At 39.4% G+C, this 19,750-nt stretch overlaps 1 protein-coding gene across 2 annotated transcripts; it reads right to left on the bottom strand.

Moving 5' to 3' along the window:
* Positions 1-2,561: 2,561 nt before the first annotated feature.
* On the bottom strand, positions 2,562-18,342 carry LOC136709841 (synaptotagmin-4). Of its 2 annotated transcripts, none has more exons than XM_066685374.1 (5): positions 18,261-18,342; positions 13,554-14,560; positions 6,442-6,610; positions 5,860-6,026; positions 2,562-5,406 (listed from the first exon to the last, which is right to left on the bottom strand). In XM_066685374.1, the coding sequence occupies exons 1-5, from the start codon at positions 18,277-18,279 to the stop codon at positions 5,257-5,259; spliced, it is 1,512 nt and encodes a 503-aa protein (XP_066541471.1). In that variant the 5' UTR covers positions 18,280-18,342; the 3' UTR covers positions 2,562-5,256. The 2 variants fall into 2 exon arrangements, with proteins under 2 accessions (XP_066541471.1, XP_066541470.1); XM_066685373.1 differs by having other exon boundaries at positions 13,554-14,620; positions 18,261-18,335.
* Between the last annotated feature and the right edge of the window lie 1,408 nt (positions 18,343-19,750).

Here is a 19,750-nt window from a genome sequence, read left to right as displayed (position 1 = left end):
TGGACTGTGGGAGGAAACCGGAGCACCCGGAGGAAACCCACACAGACACGGGGAGAACACACCAACTCCTCACAGACAGTCACCCGGAGCGGGAATCGAACCCACAACCTCCAGGCCCCTGGAGCTGTGTGACTGCGACACCTACCTGCTGCGCCATAACCTATATATCCCACCTTAAATGCAGTCATATTCGCCAAACTCTGGGTCAGTTTCTCAAGCTTTAGGCTATACTTGTAACACACAAGCACACAGAGAGCTAGCAAATGGCGATGAAACATCCTACAAATTTTATTTAATATATTTTTTTCAATATTCATTCATAATATATTTTTTTAAATATTTATTCAATATTTTTTGATTGAAAGGATTAACAACCCCTTTAAGATGGAAAGAACTTTATATAGACAATCAGCCCATTATTAATTTATTACAATGAAGTACTCAAAAAAATAGTATAAATACTCAACTATATTTGAAAAGACCTGTAATAGGTAGAATAGTGCCTCTCTCACTGCTCCCGGGTGCTCGGGCAACTTCAGGACCATGGGTGGAGATCTCTCGTGAGAAATGTGTAATGTGTTATGGCACATAGCTTACGGTTGTTTACCTCGCTACAAGAAGACTCTAGCTCGGTTTGACAGAGAGCGGTCATGTTTCCTTAGGAGTTGGTAGGTGCAAGACGTTGGTGGCCGGGTCTAGTGATATAGCCTGGTTCCGCTGACAGGCCTATTTAGGCAGCTTTTCTTTTCTGTTGTGTTTATTTATTTATTTGCTTGTTTGTTTGTTTACTTCTATGCACTGTAAATATTTGCATCTCTAAAACAAAATCTGAAAGAAAAAAAAAATGTAAATAAATTCTGCGCTGGACGCGGCTTCTTGAAAGTCTGTCCTGCAACTGCTGCCCGCGGTCAACCTGTTACAGTGTGAATTCATGTGATGTTTAGTGATAAATTTGGTTTAGGAAAAATCAGGGCTTTGAAAGTTACTGAGCATTGTATGAGATGTGTTTTCAAGACAGTACCCTAAACGGGAATTACACCACGCAACAGGTAGGGGGAGCTCAGAAGACAAAAAAGACACGTTTTACATTTTTTTAATCCAAAAAAAAAAGAGTGAGAATATTAGTGAAGTGTCAGGTGCAACTGTCAAAAATGGTCACATTTTTGCTTACTGAGTTCAGGAAGGAGGGCCCAGGAGACGTCTGGACCGGCTCCCATCTTTATTCAACACTTAGCATTAAGCTGAGTGACCTTAGGGTCCTGGATTTATTGTGTCCCTGTCTAGTGTCCTGTTGTGCCAGCATCCCTGTTTGGCCTTGATAGCAGTTTTTTTTTTTTTTTTTTTGCAATCCCGCAGATCACTAAGTCCAGCCAAAACTAGAGCAAAGGATTTGATCATTTCCTTGATCAATTTAAAAGATTCATCCACTTAAAGCAGTATACAGCACACAAGTGGTCAAATCCAGGCTTGCAATGAGTCATCACTGCATCCAACCTGCCATCTTTAATCTTAATAAGGCTGTTAATCTGCGAGACCAATTTAATTGAATTACAAACTCATTACACTTGATTTCCTCTTCCATCCCACTTCGTCCTTGAGGTTTAAAAATAACCTTGTTTTGCTGCATTCAGAGTAAAAACAGAAGAGTTGTATATGCCGTAGATGGCTGCGTTACTGTGTTGCTAGACTGAGAGTGTGGCGACTGATTATAAAGGACATAAGAGTATCCTCATGCATAAAATCAGTGTGTTCTAGTAATTCACTGTCCTTGGGGCAATCTCATGCATCCGTATTGTAATCTATTATGGAGGAATACTGTGTCTTCATCAATATCAAAAACACTCAGCTAATCTGATTAAACTGCCTCCAAAGTTTGCTTATTTCTGCAGCAATGATTCATAGACACTAGATATGATCACAAGGCCAAGGGATTATGGATTCCTGCTCATCCAACATTTATTTTAAGGAACCAGTAAGTAGTTTTAATGGTAATTATTACGTAGTATTCAAATGAAAATTGTCAATTTATTAAACTATAATTAACTTAAAAATTAAGTATTAAAGTGACATTCACAATTTTAATCAATGCTAATATAATTCAATAAATGTTTCCTCACCATTTGATAGCTCTTCTTTTAGTTTGTGCATTCGAAAGCAGTCTGTTTATGAAGCCCCCACTGTCTGTAAATGAGCCCAGTTTATTAGTCTTTCTCTCTCTGATCATGCCAGAGAAAGGGCATCTGGAGTTTTTTTAAAGACCTCCAAACATTGAAAAGCATGAACTGAAATGAAGATGTTTCTCTATTCCTGCTCCCTGGGTGGGCAATATTAGTTTGTTTTTGCTGTAGATAGAACAGACTCTAAATTCAGTTGAGTTCTAACTGCATGAAAGTAAACACAAACAGAAACTTAAGTTACAAACGAGCTGTAAATGAAACAGTTAAAAAAAATTGTGTTTTTTTCCCCTCAAACATACTGTTCCACCTTAAGAGATGCTGAGAACTGAAGGTAAACAAATCAGAGGGAACAGCGTTTCCCCACAGTAGTAGATGTTGCCTTTAATAAGCTACAGACACAATTGTTAACATCAAAATCACCATTTTATAAATTGTCCAAACCAAACTCACATATTTTTGGATAAAATGTTATCCCCAAGAACAGAACAAATCAATGCACATGCTTTTACAGAGCTTTTTCCTTGAACTCATGTTGAATACATCGTCAAATAACTACTTTCAAACTATTTCATTTTAGGTTATATTTCTTGAATAATTTGACAGTTGTCATTTTTAACACTACGCAATAGTTACCATAATATGACAAAGTAGCGGGAGAATGTTTGAACTTGCAATTACTTGTCACACACACACGCACGCACGCACAAAAAAAAAAAATGCTTTACAACGTATTCATACACCTAATACATTTCTGGTAAAAATTTGTTAAAGTATTGGGTGGATGCTCTACAGTCTAGTGCTATAGCCCTTGAGTATGACATAAGACTCATTTGCAGATGCCATGTAGATCACTCTTTCAAATGGTCAAAACAGTCTGTGGAAATTAGCATTATTCCTAATTAGAAATTAAAAACAGTGTACATACAATTCCTGACAGTGCCAGAAATTTGATAGAATGTACAGTGTGGACAACAGCACAAGAAATGTTTACTTCCAACCTGGTGCATGCTGTGTGGTTACAGAATCAAGTTCATCAGTCTGAGAAATGTACACAATTAATAGCTGCATCTGTAAATGCTGGTTTGTTCAGACATCCAAGTTACACAATATTACCTTACCCCTGTGTGTACAAAAATTGACAGAGAACAGATTACATTTTCCTACTTTCCAGAGATACGCCTCACCCCAATGTAATGTTAGCCTGACATGAAAAGAAGTGATTTTTATGCAAGACAATGCCCCTAGTCACACTATATGGCATGTAAAACATTTCCTTAAACCCGTTAACAATAACATAGTCAAATGGTCAACCCAGAGTCCTGATCACTAAACATACCAAACTGTGTAAGCAAACCAGAACAGAACACAAGAAACTTGTGATATCCTGCAGGCACAGATGTGCTGAAATAAAAGCAATAATTTACGTTGCTTACTCATTTCTGAAAGCTGTAAACATCATTAATTATATTTTGAAGCTTATTTTCTGCTGGAGACATTACTGTTTGTTTATTTCACTCACAGCTCTTTTGTTTCCTGACCATTTGCTGCTCTCCAATGTGTTTGCGCTGGAAACCTGTCTAATGTGTTTATGAAGCCCCAGTGTCTGTAAATGAGTAAAAAATCAAACTGCCTCTGTCTTGTTTTCTCTCTCTCTCTCTCTCTCTCTCCTCATGGCAGGGGAATCAGATTTTTAGAAAATGGAGAGAACTTCAATGGTTGAAAAGCACAAACCGGAATGAGCATTAATCTATTTCTGCTCCATAGATGGGTAATATTGAATTATTTTTGCTGTTTCAGATCAGTTGAAACTCAGGGGACTGCTAATTGTATTAGCAAAGTGCTACAAATCTAAACAATTTACAAATGAGTTTCTGTGGTAATTCTTGTACAGACAAGTTAAACGTCTGCCACCTATAAACAACAGTGGTTATTTTCCCTCAAACACACCGTTCCACCTTAAAAAGACAGAGCTTAGAACTTTGTTTCCCCAAAAGAGTAAACTTTCCTTTATAATGTGAAAAAGAAAATTGTTTATATTGAAAGGTCAAACTTAAATTGGGAGGAGCCTTATCGGAAAATGTAGGAAAATGTAAGTTGATGGAAATCGATATATATACTGGGAAGGAGAAAAAAACAACAACAAAAACAGAACCTGCCTTAAATCCTGGATTTGGCACAAATTTATGTTTATTGGTAATTATCCACAAAACCTATGAACAAAACCTTGGTTGAGTCTGTAATTATTTATTTCCTTTTTCTAAATGTGATATCCTCTGGTCCAATTTATGGTCTGAAACTCAAGCTACTGTTCTCATTCATTTCATTTACAAGTGTTTTCAAACACTTTAACTTCAGCTTGGACTCAAAAAAGACTGAATTCATGGCAGAAAAACAGAAACTATCAGACTTAAGTTTACCAGTGAGACTCAAAGACACAGACACTGAGTAAAAGACTAAAAGGCTTATTATCAAAAACCACATGCTCTATACATGATGCTCATCTAGTGGCGAAAGCTAAATTAGCCTTGTAGTTCCAGTGCAAAACTAAAGTAGCTAAAGCTTAGATGTCATTCATACTTCAGCTGATCCTCTTTGGATTTGACGAAAGTCTTGAAAGTTGTGTATAATTTTTCATTTATGTCCAAATTATCACTTTTAAAAATGATTTAACGGTGTGTAAAAGTAACATTACACATAACATTACAAAAGAAACTTCACACAGGAAACCAAGAACAAGACAGACAGCACGTATCAAACCGGCCAATAAAACAACACAAAAAACATACACACTGACTGTAGATATTGAACATATTCGTATTAGAACTTAACACAAGTTCAGTCCACTATGTCATGTTGGCACTCTATTGAGGGAATCTGCAAAACATATCTGGAACGCTTTCACAATAATAAATATACTAAGTACTGTTCATATACAGACATATGACTGGACAGTTTATCCATATGCATATCTTTCTACAGCCACATCCACTACTTACAGCACCAGAAAGGAGCTTTTGCAGGGACAGATACACCACTAAGTCCATTCCTTTTGGGACAAATCTGTGATTTCCACATATTTCTACATTGTGTCTGGTTGAAGTGTGTGCCACCTAGCCGACTCCACTTGCCCTCTATCGCACATCTCTTTCCAATGCTGCTGCCCTGACTCTGGACCTTCGCAGCCAATCAAAACACGGCCCAGGACACTGCTCTTTGTGTATAGCCGACCCTATGGAAATATAACAATGATCAAAGTCTGCTTTGCAATTTTTGATTTAATTTCAACACACATATTTACATACATTTCCCTTTTCGTTACACGATTTTTGTCCCAGATTTTGCCAAAAAATCAGATATCAATCTTTGATTGAATTTATTTTCCAGAGTGAGCATGTCAGTATTTATGTGAATGAATGAGTCTGTGAGTATGTATTTGAAAGAGTGAGTGACTGAGTATATAAGGGAGTAAGTATGAAGTGCTTTGCGTAGAAAAAAAAATATTGATAGTAATATAAGCAAATTTAATTTACTCATATATTTATATATGATTTAGTGCTGTAAATAGTCTGATTTTCCTACATAAACATAATGACTTACTTCAGTACTTTTTAAACAACATGATAGCATATTAACCCATTAAAGAAACTCTTTGCAAAAAACATTACTGGTGTCTCCACTGTACCTGCATGACGATGAACTCAAATACCAGTGGGAGTCTGATGATGTCACCAGCTGGTAAATCGAATAGGAAAGGCGCGTTCCAAACTGCATTAGAGCCACTTGCTCCCTTCGTCTCCTTTGTGCTGATCACTTTCCCTCCCTGGCGCAGGTTTATGACAACATAGTGATCTGTAGGGACACATTACTTCACTGTTGTATCTTGTGCGTCATTTTCTTTTAATTAATAGAATTCTCCGTCTACTGAAGCTTTGTTTGTATATTTTATTGGCGCCCATTAGGGGGCAGCACTGCCTTGTGATCTATTCATTACAAGGGACTTTACAATAGTGTTGTAGGGACACTAATACTAAAATATATAAATATAAAAATACTAATGTTCGGTTTTGAGGGTAAAAACACAACATTGAGAAGCTTTCAAGAATGTTTCTGTAATATTACTAGAAATATGTATTACTCTCAAAATGATATGTATTATTCTCAAAAATGTGGCTTTATTCTGTTTACATGGTCCCTAAAATGCCATGATATTAACACGCTGGTCAAATCAGGGATAGAGTTAATGGAATAATGTCTGAGAGACTACCTGCAGCTCCAGGCATCCTGGTCATCTTGGCCAGGTTCTCAGCCTTGCGCACCATCACTTTAATACGATGGGCCTGGGTCTGATACTGCAGCAAAATAAAGAGCTGACCCAACGGCCTCGGAGGAGACACAGCCTTCAGACTGCCCAGAGACTCCTGAGTGCTCTGACTCTGAAATGAAACAGCAAAACATCATTGAAGCAGTACAAAGGCTGCTACACTAAAAATTGGCATAACTGTTTTGGCTATAAAACCACGCAAATTTAATATTGTTTCACTCATAAAATCTGATCAGGGGTACAATGCATGACCAAATGTTTGTGGACACCTGCTCATCCATCAGTTCTGCTTCTGAAATCAAGCATATTACTCGGGGGTGTCTTACTTGGGGGCTTTATAACCCTCTTACAGAGCATGGTGACCTTCGGTTCTTGTGCATTTATGTTAAAAAAAAAAAAGTTAAAAAAATTTGTGTGCACAATGGAAGGTATTAGCAGTGGATGCACTTTAAAGTAGCACAATTCATCAATCATAAATGGTTTCCGCAAATCTTTTGCCATAAAAGACCACAATACATGTTTGTATTGTGGTCATATTTATTACAGAACAGGGGCATCAACAGGTCAGATGATCCACTTTTTTAATATATGGTTAAGTCCAGCTGAAGATTATCCTGACTTACTGTTTTACACAGACTCCAGTTGGATGGTTTATTTTGTTTATGTCGTGACAGATGTGTTTTGATGTGGGTTGGTCAGTGGGCAGTGTGTTGGACACTGATTCCATTTTCATGCCTCTCTGAGTTTGGCCATTATAACTCACTGGGCGGTCTTGGCTTATCTAACACCAACATACAGTATAATCACAAGTCACACTCTATACACACACACACACACACGCCTACTGATGATTATGTCACCCCTGCGGTCACTCTGTCAGCCTCGTGTTCCTTTAAGACTTTGATTCCAAATTTAATATGTACTGTAATACAGTGCACATTTAACACTTTCTGTCTAATCTCCATGACACAACACTGGGAAATTTGACCTAGGTTTATTCAGATATTTATCATGCTTTTGAATTTTCTTCTTTGTAAATTAATGAATTAACTCCCTCCTACAGAGTTTACTGAATCTGTGCTTTAACTCTGTAGAGTGGGTGTAAAACTCACATAAAACAAATACTGTTGGAGTTTATTTAATTTTGGCATCTTTAGGCAGGGAATAATGGTATAAAATCATGTTGCTCCCGATATGTAAAGGCAAAGGCATTATGACAAATTACAAAATAGTGTAAACTTTCTTCAGCTGTAAACTGCCCAGAGTGACCACACTTAAATTGAGCTAATAGATAAACAGACAACAGGTAAACCAAGAAAATGGTGGTGGTGTCGTACTCCCTCTTCTAAAATTTACAAAGTGGTGTTTCTGCAGAAGGGCAGCACGGTGGTGTAGCAGTCACACAGCTCCAGGGACCTGGGTTCGAGTCCTGCTCCGGGTAACTGTCTGTGAGGAGTGTGGTGTGTTCTCCCTGTGTCCATGTGGGTTTCCTCCGGGTGACTGTCTGTGAGGAGTGTGGTGTGTTCTCCCCGTGTCTGTGTGGGTTTTCTCAGAGTGCTCCGGTTTCCTCTCATAGTCCAAAAACACTTGTTGGTAGGTGGATTAGCAACTCAAAAGTGTCCATAGGTGTGAGTGTGTGAATAAATATGTTGCCCTGTGAAGGACTGGCGCCCCCTCCAGGGTGTCATCACGCCTTGCACCCAGTGATTCCGGGTAGGCTCCAGACCCACCTTGACCCTGAACTGGATAAGCGATTACAGACAATGAATTAATTCATTTTTCTGCAGAACTGAGCCCAGGTTAGCAAAGACAGAGGATCCATTCTCCCCATTACAGGTCTGTAAAACCTAAAACTGATTTTGAAACTCCAGTTTTAAAGTAAAAAAATACAAATTTGTTTCTATAAAGAAACATTTCTGATGCTAATATGTTTAAATGGGTAAAGAACATTAAGCTCAAGTGATGTATTTTTAAACCTTTAGAAGGTTCTTCAAACTCACACAGACACTCTTTAACAGACACAGATCTTTATGGAGCCAAAAGTGTTTTTTTAATAGGACAATGCTTAAAGGACACTTTGTAACACCTTTATCTTTAAAGGTGCAGTGATTCTTCAAGACTGACCTATGTACACGAGCTTCATTCTGATTTGACACATTCCTTAATGTTAATGAAAGGTCTTATGTATACACAGTTGTGACATTACAACCTTTTTGAATGAAAGTTCTAAGACTGTGTAAAAAATCCTGTGTTACATTTTTTACAGAAAATAAATTTGAGGGTATGTGCCTTTAATGCCACTTTAATCACACTCTTAAGGGGAAAGATGTAGATCCAGTGACAGCTGAATTAAAATAAGCCACAGGAGCTTTGATAATCTCTCTCTCTTCTTCTTCTTTCTCTCTCTCTCTCTCTGCAAATAGTCCCCACTCTATGACACAGGGCTTTTGCCTCCAGTAGACACTGTCTTTATGGTGCTAACCCCATTCATCTTATTCCCACACAATTTCTCTTCAGATTTTCTCCACTCTTTCACCCACCCTCGCCTCTCTCTCACTTCATCATTCCTTCTTTCTGGCTATATTCACATTAGTCTTAGCTCTCAATCACTCATATCAGATCTTCTGATGACTGTGAACACCCCTCTGTCCCAGAAGACTCATATGAGCACATTTAGAAATCAATAACATGTTCAACCTCAAATGGGAAGCGTCAGGGCAGAAATATCTGATCTAGGCAAGAGAATAAAAAGTGATCTAGACATATTCTAGCCACAAACATGTTCTTTTTTAGCGATATATCTCAAAAAGGTTTACCAAAGGTTAGTGACCCAAATGTTCAACCTGAAAAACTGTAGCACACAATTCATTTTGGTCACATAAGATGTTATTAGACTAAAATGTGTTTTGTTTGTTTGATTTATTTAATTTAGCTTAAAGAGGAAGTCATCTTTTCATATTTTATATTTTCTATACACAGAGTCGTTTAAAAGGACTGCAGATATTTTGTATATCAATTGCTTGAATACATTGTTAGAACTGATTCAAATCTAACCCCACAGACTGACTTTAGGCCCTTATTGTTAATGAAAATGCATTTGTGGAGGCTAAAGCATCTAGTTGTTTTAACTGCCTTTCCATGCTTATAACCTACAAATGTATTTATTTGCTTCTTGTAGGTTCCAGTGAAAAAATTACCTTTTTGAAACCAAAGACCAGTGTTTCCCAGGTCTAGTGCTGTAAAAAAAATCCATGACCTAAAAAAAAAAAAAAAACCCAACCCTCTCAACCACATTAGGAACGAGTGTGTATTTTTTCAAAACTCTTTTCTGTATTTAAATAGGGTGTTTTTAGTAAATGTTCAGTCAACATAATTAATGTAATCAACTCATTCATATTCTGTAACTGCTTCAGCTTTTTCAGGGCCATGCTGAATTCAGAACCTACCTATGCGGTTCTGTGGGAGGACACCCACTCTGAAACATGGAAAACACACCAAACTCCTCACAGACACTGACCTGAGGGGTTTGAAGCCACAACTCCAGGGTCATATTGCAGTGTTACAGTTACTACCTGCAGCACTACCTTTCCAGTCATAAATTCTTCTGATTATAATATATTTACAAAAAAGTATGTGCAAAAGAAAAAGTAAAATATGAAAAAAGAGGAAAAATACAAATATCGCCTGAATCAGTTAAAAAGCTAAAATCCTAAAAAATTAAAAACAGGTAAGACGTAACCTTTAATATATAAAAACATACAACAAACACACACCACCTAGTAATTTAATTCAGCTACTTTAATATGCACCTGATTTATTATTTTTTTAAATCAAGTGGAGACACAGGTTTTTGTTCAGATAGGGCCGGTAACCCCTACACTTTTTTCTCCAGAGTCCAGTCACTCAGCACTGAGCTCTATCTGACTCTCGCAGTGGAGCGGAAAATATACGAAAGCCTAGCGCAGAGCTGATTACACACACATTCTCACAGAGATAGCGCCACTGTGATAGACGTTATTACAGTTTTCCATCCACCTGGGTCACCTGGCCGGGGTGGTACGTCAAGGCTACTGCTGACCTCACAGATGGAGAGCTGCTGATGGAGCTGGTGACACATGGTCAAACACGCCTCAGGGCACACTTACGCTGCTGTTCAGGCAAAGGAGGGGAAGCAGGGATGTATTTTTAAACTCTGAGGTAAAAGCTAGTTGAACCTTTGTAGTAAGAGGCAATACATTTCTAATGCACTGCACATACCCTGCAGGTCTTATACAATTCATAAGTACTGTAGGTTGCTCTGTATAATGGCATTTACTTACTGCACTTGATTCTACTGTTTTTTTTTTTTTTTTTTGTCGTTTTTTGTCTAGTCAGAATAGTCAGAATACATGTTATTTCTTACTAATTAAAAGAATAAGGTTTAAAAGACCCCCTCCCCCCTCCCAACGGTGTTCGAAAACTCTAATAGGCGTCTTGCATGTGACGTAGATGGTGGACAAAAACTCTAGAAGTCGCACTTAATTTAATGCAAAATAACGAAAATGTGTGTTGTTTTTGGCTGCAATAATTCAATGTACAGTGGGACATCTGTGCACAAATGGCCCAAAGATCCCAATGGACTAAATTTGTCAACTTTAAACAGGCACTTTGGAAAGGACCATCCGCTCACTCAGTTATCTGTAGTACTCATTTCACTGGCGCTTTTCCAACAATATGGGCATGTAAGGAAACCAACAAAAGGTTTTCACGAGCCTCTGTAACATGGAGGTAAACAGGGTAAGGACACTCACTTCGCCTATTTTAGTTGGTGTTAGTTAACGTTAGCTTGACTTGCTAAACTTGGTGGCTCATTATACTAGGCTACGTAGTTGCATTACGGAGGTTTATAGTGTCGGATGAATTCGAGTTCAACTTCGATCACATTTACAAGAATAACGGCTATTGTCATGAATAATGTTGGTTATTTAGCTAGCTAGATACTGTCATAACAGTCAGTCATAACGGTGTTCTACCGTGGCGTTGTTCAGCTGTTGTCCACCAGTGACGTCACGGTTGCATTCAAGAATTTCCGTAGCGAGCTCGGGTTTTTCCATCAATTTAATAAAATTGTCAGTTTTAAAGCAAATTAAGCATGCTATTTTCATTTTAATTCATACTTATATATGTCAGTAAATAAAATAATGTGAAATATTCATGGAGGTTCATTAAGTGGTGCTTAGCCTTTAAGCATCACTTATCACACTTGGTATCATTTTACTACCTCTTCACAAACCTGCTATTTTTGAGCTGATAAAGGCTAAGAGAGTAAAATAAGCTGAGGCAGCTTAGCCTTAGTATTTGTTTACCAAAAGACTGGCTTCCTTTCTCTGCGTAAATGTCCAGTCATGTGATCTACTGTGGTATTCTGTGGTCTCAATATGGTGATAATGTAATGTATAAGGGAACCCAGTTGGCTTCAGGCCCAAGGATCATATGCTGTCAGATTTGGACATGACACAGCGCAGCCAGTGTTTGATGGGTTTTACATGACTTAACCAATTCATTCATTCATTGCCTGTAACCGCTTATCCAGTTCAGGGTCGCAGTGGGTCCAGAGCCTACCCAGAATAACTGGGTGCAAGGCGTGATCACACCCAGGAGGCGGCGCCAGTCCTTCACAGGACAACACACACTCACACCTATGGACACTTTTGAGTCGCCAATCCACCTACCAACGTGTGTTTTTAGACTGTGGGAGGAAACCGGAGCACCCGGAGGAAACCCACACGGACATGGGGAGAGCACAGACAGTAACCTGGAGCTGTGTGACTGCGACACTACCTGCTGCGCCACCGTACCATCCAACTTAACAAATTGTAACTGTAAAATATAGCAAACTTAAAATTAGCTACTTAAATCAACCTGTCTCTCTTCATTCCCTGTAGCTGTCATTTTAGATAAAAAGCCCTCATATGTGTAACTGTGATTTCATGACATATCATAGCATCTTGTAGCAGTGGCAGCAGCAATTTCCCATATATTCGAAAAATGTACAAACTTTGGAAACAACACCTACAGTTAGGGCTGGGCAATTAATCGAAAAATAATTGAAATCAACATTCAGAAATTCTAATCATTATAATCCTGTCTATATCAATTATATACATTTTTTAAACTGTTTTATTATCATTATTTTTAATTCTGTTATGTCCCCAATGTGTGTTCAAGTACTGTCACTTTAAAACCACACTACCATGCTGTAGTCACATGATTCTGCCCCTATCTGCCACATGGAAGCAACTTGCAAGAGGACCTAAACAAAGAGGCAGAATGATCGAACGAACGAGCAGCTCGTACCGAACACGTGTTGTGTTTTCTCTTTAATTTAGACGACACCGAACAAAAAGAATTCAAATGTAAACACTGAGAAAAAAACATTTCAGCAACCAAAGCACAATAACACACCAAATATAAACAGTGCTCAAAAAACAAGAGAGGAACAAGCTCCAAGCAAAATTAGAAAAAATATCCCAGCTTTAATACTGGAGCGTACTGGAGTGTAAAAATACAAAAACATAATTCAGTTCATTAATCGCAATCGTGGTAAAATATACAATTAATCGTGATATTGATTTGCGCTCATATCGCCCAGCACTACCTACAGTGGAATTAACTTTAAGAGTTGTTTACTTGCTGTTTATTCGTGTGTTTATTGGGACTGATCACAGCTTAGTTGAGCATGAGTTCAGACAGATCAGTGTAGCGTTTTGTTCTTTGTTGTACCATCCAACACTTCATTCTTTTGTCTACCACCAATCCAAGGTACCTCTTTAAAAAAGCCAAGGTGTATTTTCACTGTCATTGTGAGTGTGATAAAAACAAATGTGATATTTGTGCTGGATGTCTGCATTTGATATTAGAGTGATCAGCACTTTTACATGTCACTGTTTACTCCCTGCTCTGCTTGCATAGAACTTCAAAGAGCAAGTATTAAATGTGTACATGGTTCCAGGTCCTAAGTACCAAAGTGCACCTGCTAAATGCCATAAATGTATAGAACACAAAAGGTCCACTACCTTTTTTATCCTCCTCCTCATCGGGTTGAGCTGGAGGTTGTACATGAGAACGTTGTCTGGTTCCCAGTCGATCTCAGTGCAGCTCAGCTCCAGCTCACCCAGCTGTGTCTCCCGGAGCCCTGAGAAATCTTTTCCAAAAGCCACGAGCCTCAGAGTGCAGGCCTTGAGCTCGTCCATTGATCCAGCTTTGAGGCTGAGGACCTGGGCCTGGGGCTCTGGACTAAGGCTCTGCCTGCGAAATGGGGCCCCCTGGAGGGGAACGGGGCAAAGAGGGGGCAAGCTGGCTCGAACCATGGCACCACTAACCCTCCGCGAGGCCCTGAAGAGCCCCAGCACTGTGACTGTTAGAGTGCCATCTACTGGAGAGAAGAGCAAGGTGAAGTGTAATGATGGCGGTTGTTTGCTAGAGATGGAACTGCGTCTAGAACTTGAACTATATTGAGGTGAGGATTGTGCCCCGTAAGGGCTGGAGCTATATTGGGGCGATGATGGCGCCCCCTGTGGGCTGGAGCCATATTGCGGGGAAGATGGTGGCCCCTGGTGGTCTATGCTAGTCAGTCTGCTGCTTTCTGTACTCAAAAAGTGGTCACCAGTCACTGTAGAGCGACGGTCCAAGGCTCGGCGGGTTTTGGCCACCAGACTGAGTTTGGGGATGCTGGGGAGGGAAGCTCTACCTCGGACTGCCATTTTAGAAGGTGATGAAGGAACAACTGGGGAACTGAGGCGCCTCAAAGGGAACCTGGACTTCTGAGGTCCTTTGACATCCATTGGGGTGCGGGAAAGGCTCAGGTCATCCTCGGAAGGAGTGGAACTGCTGTTCTGAGACGGATAGTCCAGCACATCCCCCTCTAGCTCCTCATACTGTTGCTTGATGGGCAGAACATTTATAGAAGGGGAGGGGCTTAGAGTTACAGTCACATGATCCAGAGGCAGGGAGGGATGGCACAGCCCCACCTCCTTTTTGGCAGAAGGGCGGGACTTCATGCGGCACCAGCAAATAATGCAGCCTAGAACAAGGCAGAAGCAGAAGATGGCCAGGCCAACGGCCAGCAGGATCTGGAGATGGACTGATGCAAATACAAACAAGCAAATAATAAAATAGATTTAATAACCTGAATGTGATGAAAGATTATAAAGCATGAATCATTGTTATGGATACTCCAATCCAGTCTAGAAGATCAAATCATATCTTACAGGGTTGATATGGGTTATGATAAGACCAATGCCATTCCAAAGCCTTGTATGTTGTAGAGGAGTTAAAGCAACACCAGGTTTATTAGATTCATTATTTGTGTTCCTGGGATCCCCCTAGAGCTGCAGAGTGTAATTCAGTTTTACAGCACTGTTCTGAAGGACGGGGGAGGGGGGAGATTAGATGAGTGGTTTCCTACCCTCTTCCAAATGTTACATAATGCTGTTTCTGAATTGCTGAGCCCAGAATGGTGATGACAAAGGCTCTGCACTGAACAATCACTGGATTAGGATCATCTACCTTGTGCCTACTCATTGTCCATTTGACCAGCTCCACTCACCATACAGGAGCACTTTGTAGTTCTACAATTAAAGACTGTAGTCCTCCTGATTCCCTGATACTTTATTAACCCCATTTCAGTGGTAATAACCCCTACAGGATCATTCTCTGCACCACAGTGACACTACTACTGATGGTGGTGTGTTAGTGTATGCTGCGCTGGTATGATTGGATCAGACACAACAGTGCTGCTCAAGATTTTAAACACTGTGTTCTCTCACTGTTAGACACACCTACCTCGTTGGTCCACCTTGTAGATGTTGGTCGTCCTCTAGTTCCTCATCAGTGGACAAGGACACTGTTTGCTGGATATTTTTGGTTTGTGCACTATTCTCAGTCAAGCAGTGACACTGAGGGCTTTATAACCTCTAGCAGTCATGCTGTGTCTGATCCACTCCTACCAGCACAAGACATAATAGCACACCATCATCATACCAGTGTCACTGCAGTACTAAGAATGATCCATTATACCTGCTCTGTACTGGTTCTGTAGTAATGGCCCTTGTATGGTCAGTGGGGCTTATAAAATAGACAATGAATTTAGATAAAAGATTGGTGTTCCTAATCCAGATATCATTCAGTGTATTCATACTATTACAGGTCAGTGAAACATCACAATGATTTTGAAGCTGCAATGTTAAGGAAAAATACTATCTAGTGTTGTTTTAAAGAGGAAGGCCCCTATTCTAACACTTGAATTAGTACATTTTTAGATGTTAACAGGAATCCCACCAAACTTTTCCTTGTTGCAATGTAAACAAAATCATTCTGAACAATTCCTTTATATTTCACCTCTCGGCTCATAAAAGTATTTAAAAATACACACATAATAATCTTTAAAATCATAAAACAAAGAAGGATCTTTGAATTACTACATTTTTAGTGAGGGAGCTTAAACATCATCAAACAATTCAACAAATGTAAATAACTGTGGTCAAAACTGACAACATAGACTGATTTTGTTTCTGCCGGATTAATGATTTATCTGAGGAAGGTGAGGAATGATAATGACTCCACCAGCAGTGATGACAAAAAGAGCTCCCAAGCCAGCCTCGCCTCCACACTCCTCGCTTAGCGCTGCACTTTTTCTCCTTCCTCACACTCCACACATCGCTCGTTATCTGATTACAGGCCACAGGAAATGTCCCTGGTCCTAATCACAGCTAACTGCTCAGAGATGGAGAAGGAGCCCAAGCAGGCAGACTTTGATTTAAAACAGAGCCTTCATGTGACTCTGCTGGATCCGGACACTTGCTCTTCTGCTCAGAGACAAGTCTGACCGGGACACTCCTCTGTGTACTGGACAATCGAGTAAGTGTCCACTTCCATGTGACGCCAGATACACTGGAGAATCATTACCCCATTAGTAGTTATAGACCCTGACAAGCTTGTATTCTGAGTTCTTTACTGTGGGTTTACGTATATACCAAAAACAGACATCATTCGCAGATCACCCTATCGAGTGTCAAGTGTAAGCTAGAGGGCGATAAAGTCCGCCCACACTGAGCTCTAGAGCTGCACAGCTGTTCCCTGGGGTGATAAAGCTCCATTCATTCATGGCTGAGTTTATATGAATATGTTTGGGATGAGTTAGACTAGTGTATGTGATCCAGAACTCGGATGGAGTTCATTGCTGAACCTCAACACCTGACTTCACTCATGCAATTGTGTCAAAATACAGTCAAGTTTGTACATCTATTCATTCTATTAATTCCAACGTCCGGTGTGAAAACTTCCCTGAAGGACTGAGGCTATTAATGCACTTATGCAGAGACAAGCTCAATACCAACCCCCTTCATTTCAAGGAATGAGCAGGTGTCCCCAAACTTCTGGACAGTCAGTGCAGAGTGAACGGTGCAGTGGTACCGCACTCACTGGCATAGAGCACACACACACACCGCTATACATTTCACACACTGACTCAGCACACCGGCTGCACACACCAGAGCAGCTCTAATGCCCAGCAAGACACAGAGCCCAGCTCTTATTTTAAGGTGGAAAATATTATTCATGTTTCCTGCCAGGTCTTTAAGTGCCTGAGATAAGCTGAGAGCCTGAGAGATAAAAATGCGAGTCACGTATTTCAGTCCATGTTATGGCCGAGTGACTGAAACAACAAGACATGAATTCATACACTCATTAGGAGAGCTGAATAAAAACGGCACACTAAAGGCTCCTTATAATGGCCTCTGAACCTGTGAACTGATTCTACTATCCCAGCAAACTGCCTCAAAGCATTAATACAGCACACCATGCACCATATATACACTCCAATTAACTTTATTAATCTGGAAATTAACTGATAACAAATCAATAAACATCTAACTCCTTCATCCCTCAGTGTAACTTAAAACACTCTGCCATAATTCCCAATTCCTCCTTGTCCAACATTACCACCTTAAAAGACCTTAAAATTTGGTACCATAGACTTTTTAGTGTAATAAGAATAATAACAATTAATAATAATAAAAATAATAATAATACTGTTTCAAAATCTAGTGTCCAGTCCCATTGTCCATATAATCCATATTCCGAGGGTCAATTTGAGTTTGCTGTTTATGTGAAGTGACAAAACAAGCACAGCTAGCTTACGTTTATCCTTTTAAACCTCCATCTTGTAGCTTCGACTCATTCAGACTAAAGTTATAAGGAGTGTTTAAGATCAAACTCAGAGATCTGATGGTAATTTACAGTTAGTAAACAGATTTTAAATATATTTAAAAAATAAATAATAAATAACTGTTCACTGGTGAAGATTAAAATGCTGGATATGATATAGACATTGAGATGCCTGTGTCCATTCACCACCACTGTAGAGAAATCTGCACCTGTGTCTCTGCAGTCAACCACTTCATATCAAAATTCTCTGCATGATTTTGTGCACATCTCAATGAGCGAATTACAGACAATTTGAAAAGCTGGTGGCGTTTCCCTTTAAGACGCAGAAATAAGTTGCGAATGGCCCATTTAATCCACTATTGTAATGTTCTTTTAACTTATATTAACACAGTATCCCACAAAACTCTGCAGCACACGATATCTGCCACCAGGCTTTAACAAAGCAGTCTTGATAAAATCACTGGCTCATTTCTGGCCGCAGACATTAATGAGATAAAACACAAATAAATCAATGACTCTTATTCGTACTGACAGACTCATATGATGCAACACTTTACCTTCCAGTTGAACCTTCATGGTTTCGTCTTCGCTGTTTCTCTGTTTGTGTTCGTTTGCGGGACCCCCTTTCTCTATTAGACCCTTCACTGCCCCCCTCCGAGCAGCGCGCGCTCAGCGTCTCCACTAACCGCCAGGCGCGCGCACGAGACAGAGAAATAAAATGCACGCACACACACCGACCAATGGCAGGGCTCTAGCGCTGCTACGTCATTTTAACGCCTTTTCGGAGCGACGCCTCTTAGAGATCTATCTGTCTGTTTATCTGTCTATTGTATAAATAAATAATAACAATACGCATTCTCTGTCCAACAAAATGAAATGTTTATATGAAAAAAAAACTACTTTTATAACAAGCCTTTAATAACTCTTGAATATAACAATTTCATCTTGTTTCAGAACACATGGATCTATGAATACATAATAAATTAGTGTATTCTCCCACACCCCTCCAAACATTTGAAGCTTGAAAGCCCCACCTTGCGAGTTGATGTTACTGGTTCCTTAGGTGTATGATGTAACAAACCCTTGCTCTCTGAATCGCCAGTTTAAGATCTGCAAGTGTTACATTTTACCAGTTCAGTTTCAAAGTGCAAATGCTTGACTGTGGCATTGATTTATGTTTTCACTCTTGATCACTGTCTAGCATACAAGCAACATCACATGGACATGTTAACAAGGTTAAAAACTTGCTTTTCACAAGAGTGCTTTTTAAGATTTGATGTCATTTCTTAATTTTAGGGCAATATAGGCTACTGTGCGCTACATAGTGATGCCTTTAAAAATGAAATGAGAAATATTACCTATCTCTCTACAGAATTACAGTATTACAGTATCTACAGTATTAATGCTAAACATGTGTACTGTTTACACTCCAGGACAGTTTGTTCAAAACAGCTTTGCCGCTATGTACTTATCATTAAACATCTCTAAAACAAAGATCATGTGGTTTGGACTGAAGGGCATTATAAATGAACTCACTTTCAAGTTCACTTCTAGTGCGGGAGCTCTGGTAACAGGTTACAACTTACAAATGCCTATGTATCTGGTTAGACAGTTCATTATCATTTTCTTATAGTATTACAAAGTTACATCCAAAGGTCAAGGCTAAACCTTTAGCAAAGATTTTTGTATAAAAGTTGTTCCTCTTTCACTCATGCCGCAAAACTCACGTTGGTGCAGATGACTCCTGCTGTGTGATTACAGTGATACTGACCATAGACTGGCATGCAAAATTACTCTTCAGAAGCATGATGCTCTGTACCATTCTGCACTTTGCTTTGTTACAAATGCCCCCTTTAGAACTCATCACTGCTGCTAACACATTCATCGCATACACTGGTGCACACTAATTTAAAATCCTCATCCGTCAATCCACAACCTATTTACAAGATATGATACAACTGCTGTAGAGGGGTAAAAATTTGTGTCATTATAAATGTAAGATATCACTATAAAACTGTAACAATTCTACAATTACATTAGAATAAGG

Source organism: Hoplias malabaricus, chromosome 11, assembly GCF_029633855.1.
Source record: "Hoplias malabaricus isolate fHopMal1 chromosome 11, fHopMal1.hap1, whole genome shotgun sequence".
NCBI classification, from domain to species: domain Eukaryota; kingdom Metazoa; phylum Chordata; class Actinopteri; order Characiformes; family Erythrinidae; genus Hoplias; species Hoplias malabaricus.
Note: the sequence above shows the minus strand (reverse complement) of the source record. Positions and strands in the feature narration are given on the sequence as shown.

What these genes read in the sequence shown, in the direction of transcription:
- LOC136709841 (XM_066685373.1), bottom strand. An exon ending in TGAGGAGGAGGATAAAAAAG is followed by an intron (nt 6,611 to 13,553) that starts GTAGTGGACCTT and finishes GTTTCATTTCAG; the next exon opens with AGTCAGAGCACTCAGGAGTC. An exon ending in CAGGATGCCTGGAGCTGCAG is followed by an intron (nt 6,027 to 6,441) that starts GTAGTCTCTCAG and finishes GTGTCCCTACAG; the next exon opens with ATCACTATGTTGTCATAAAC.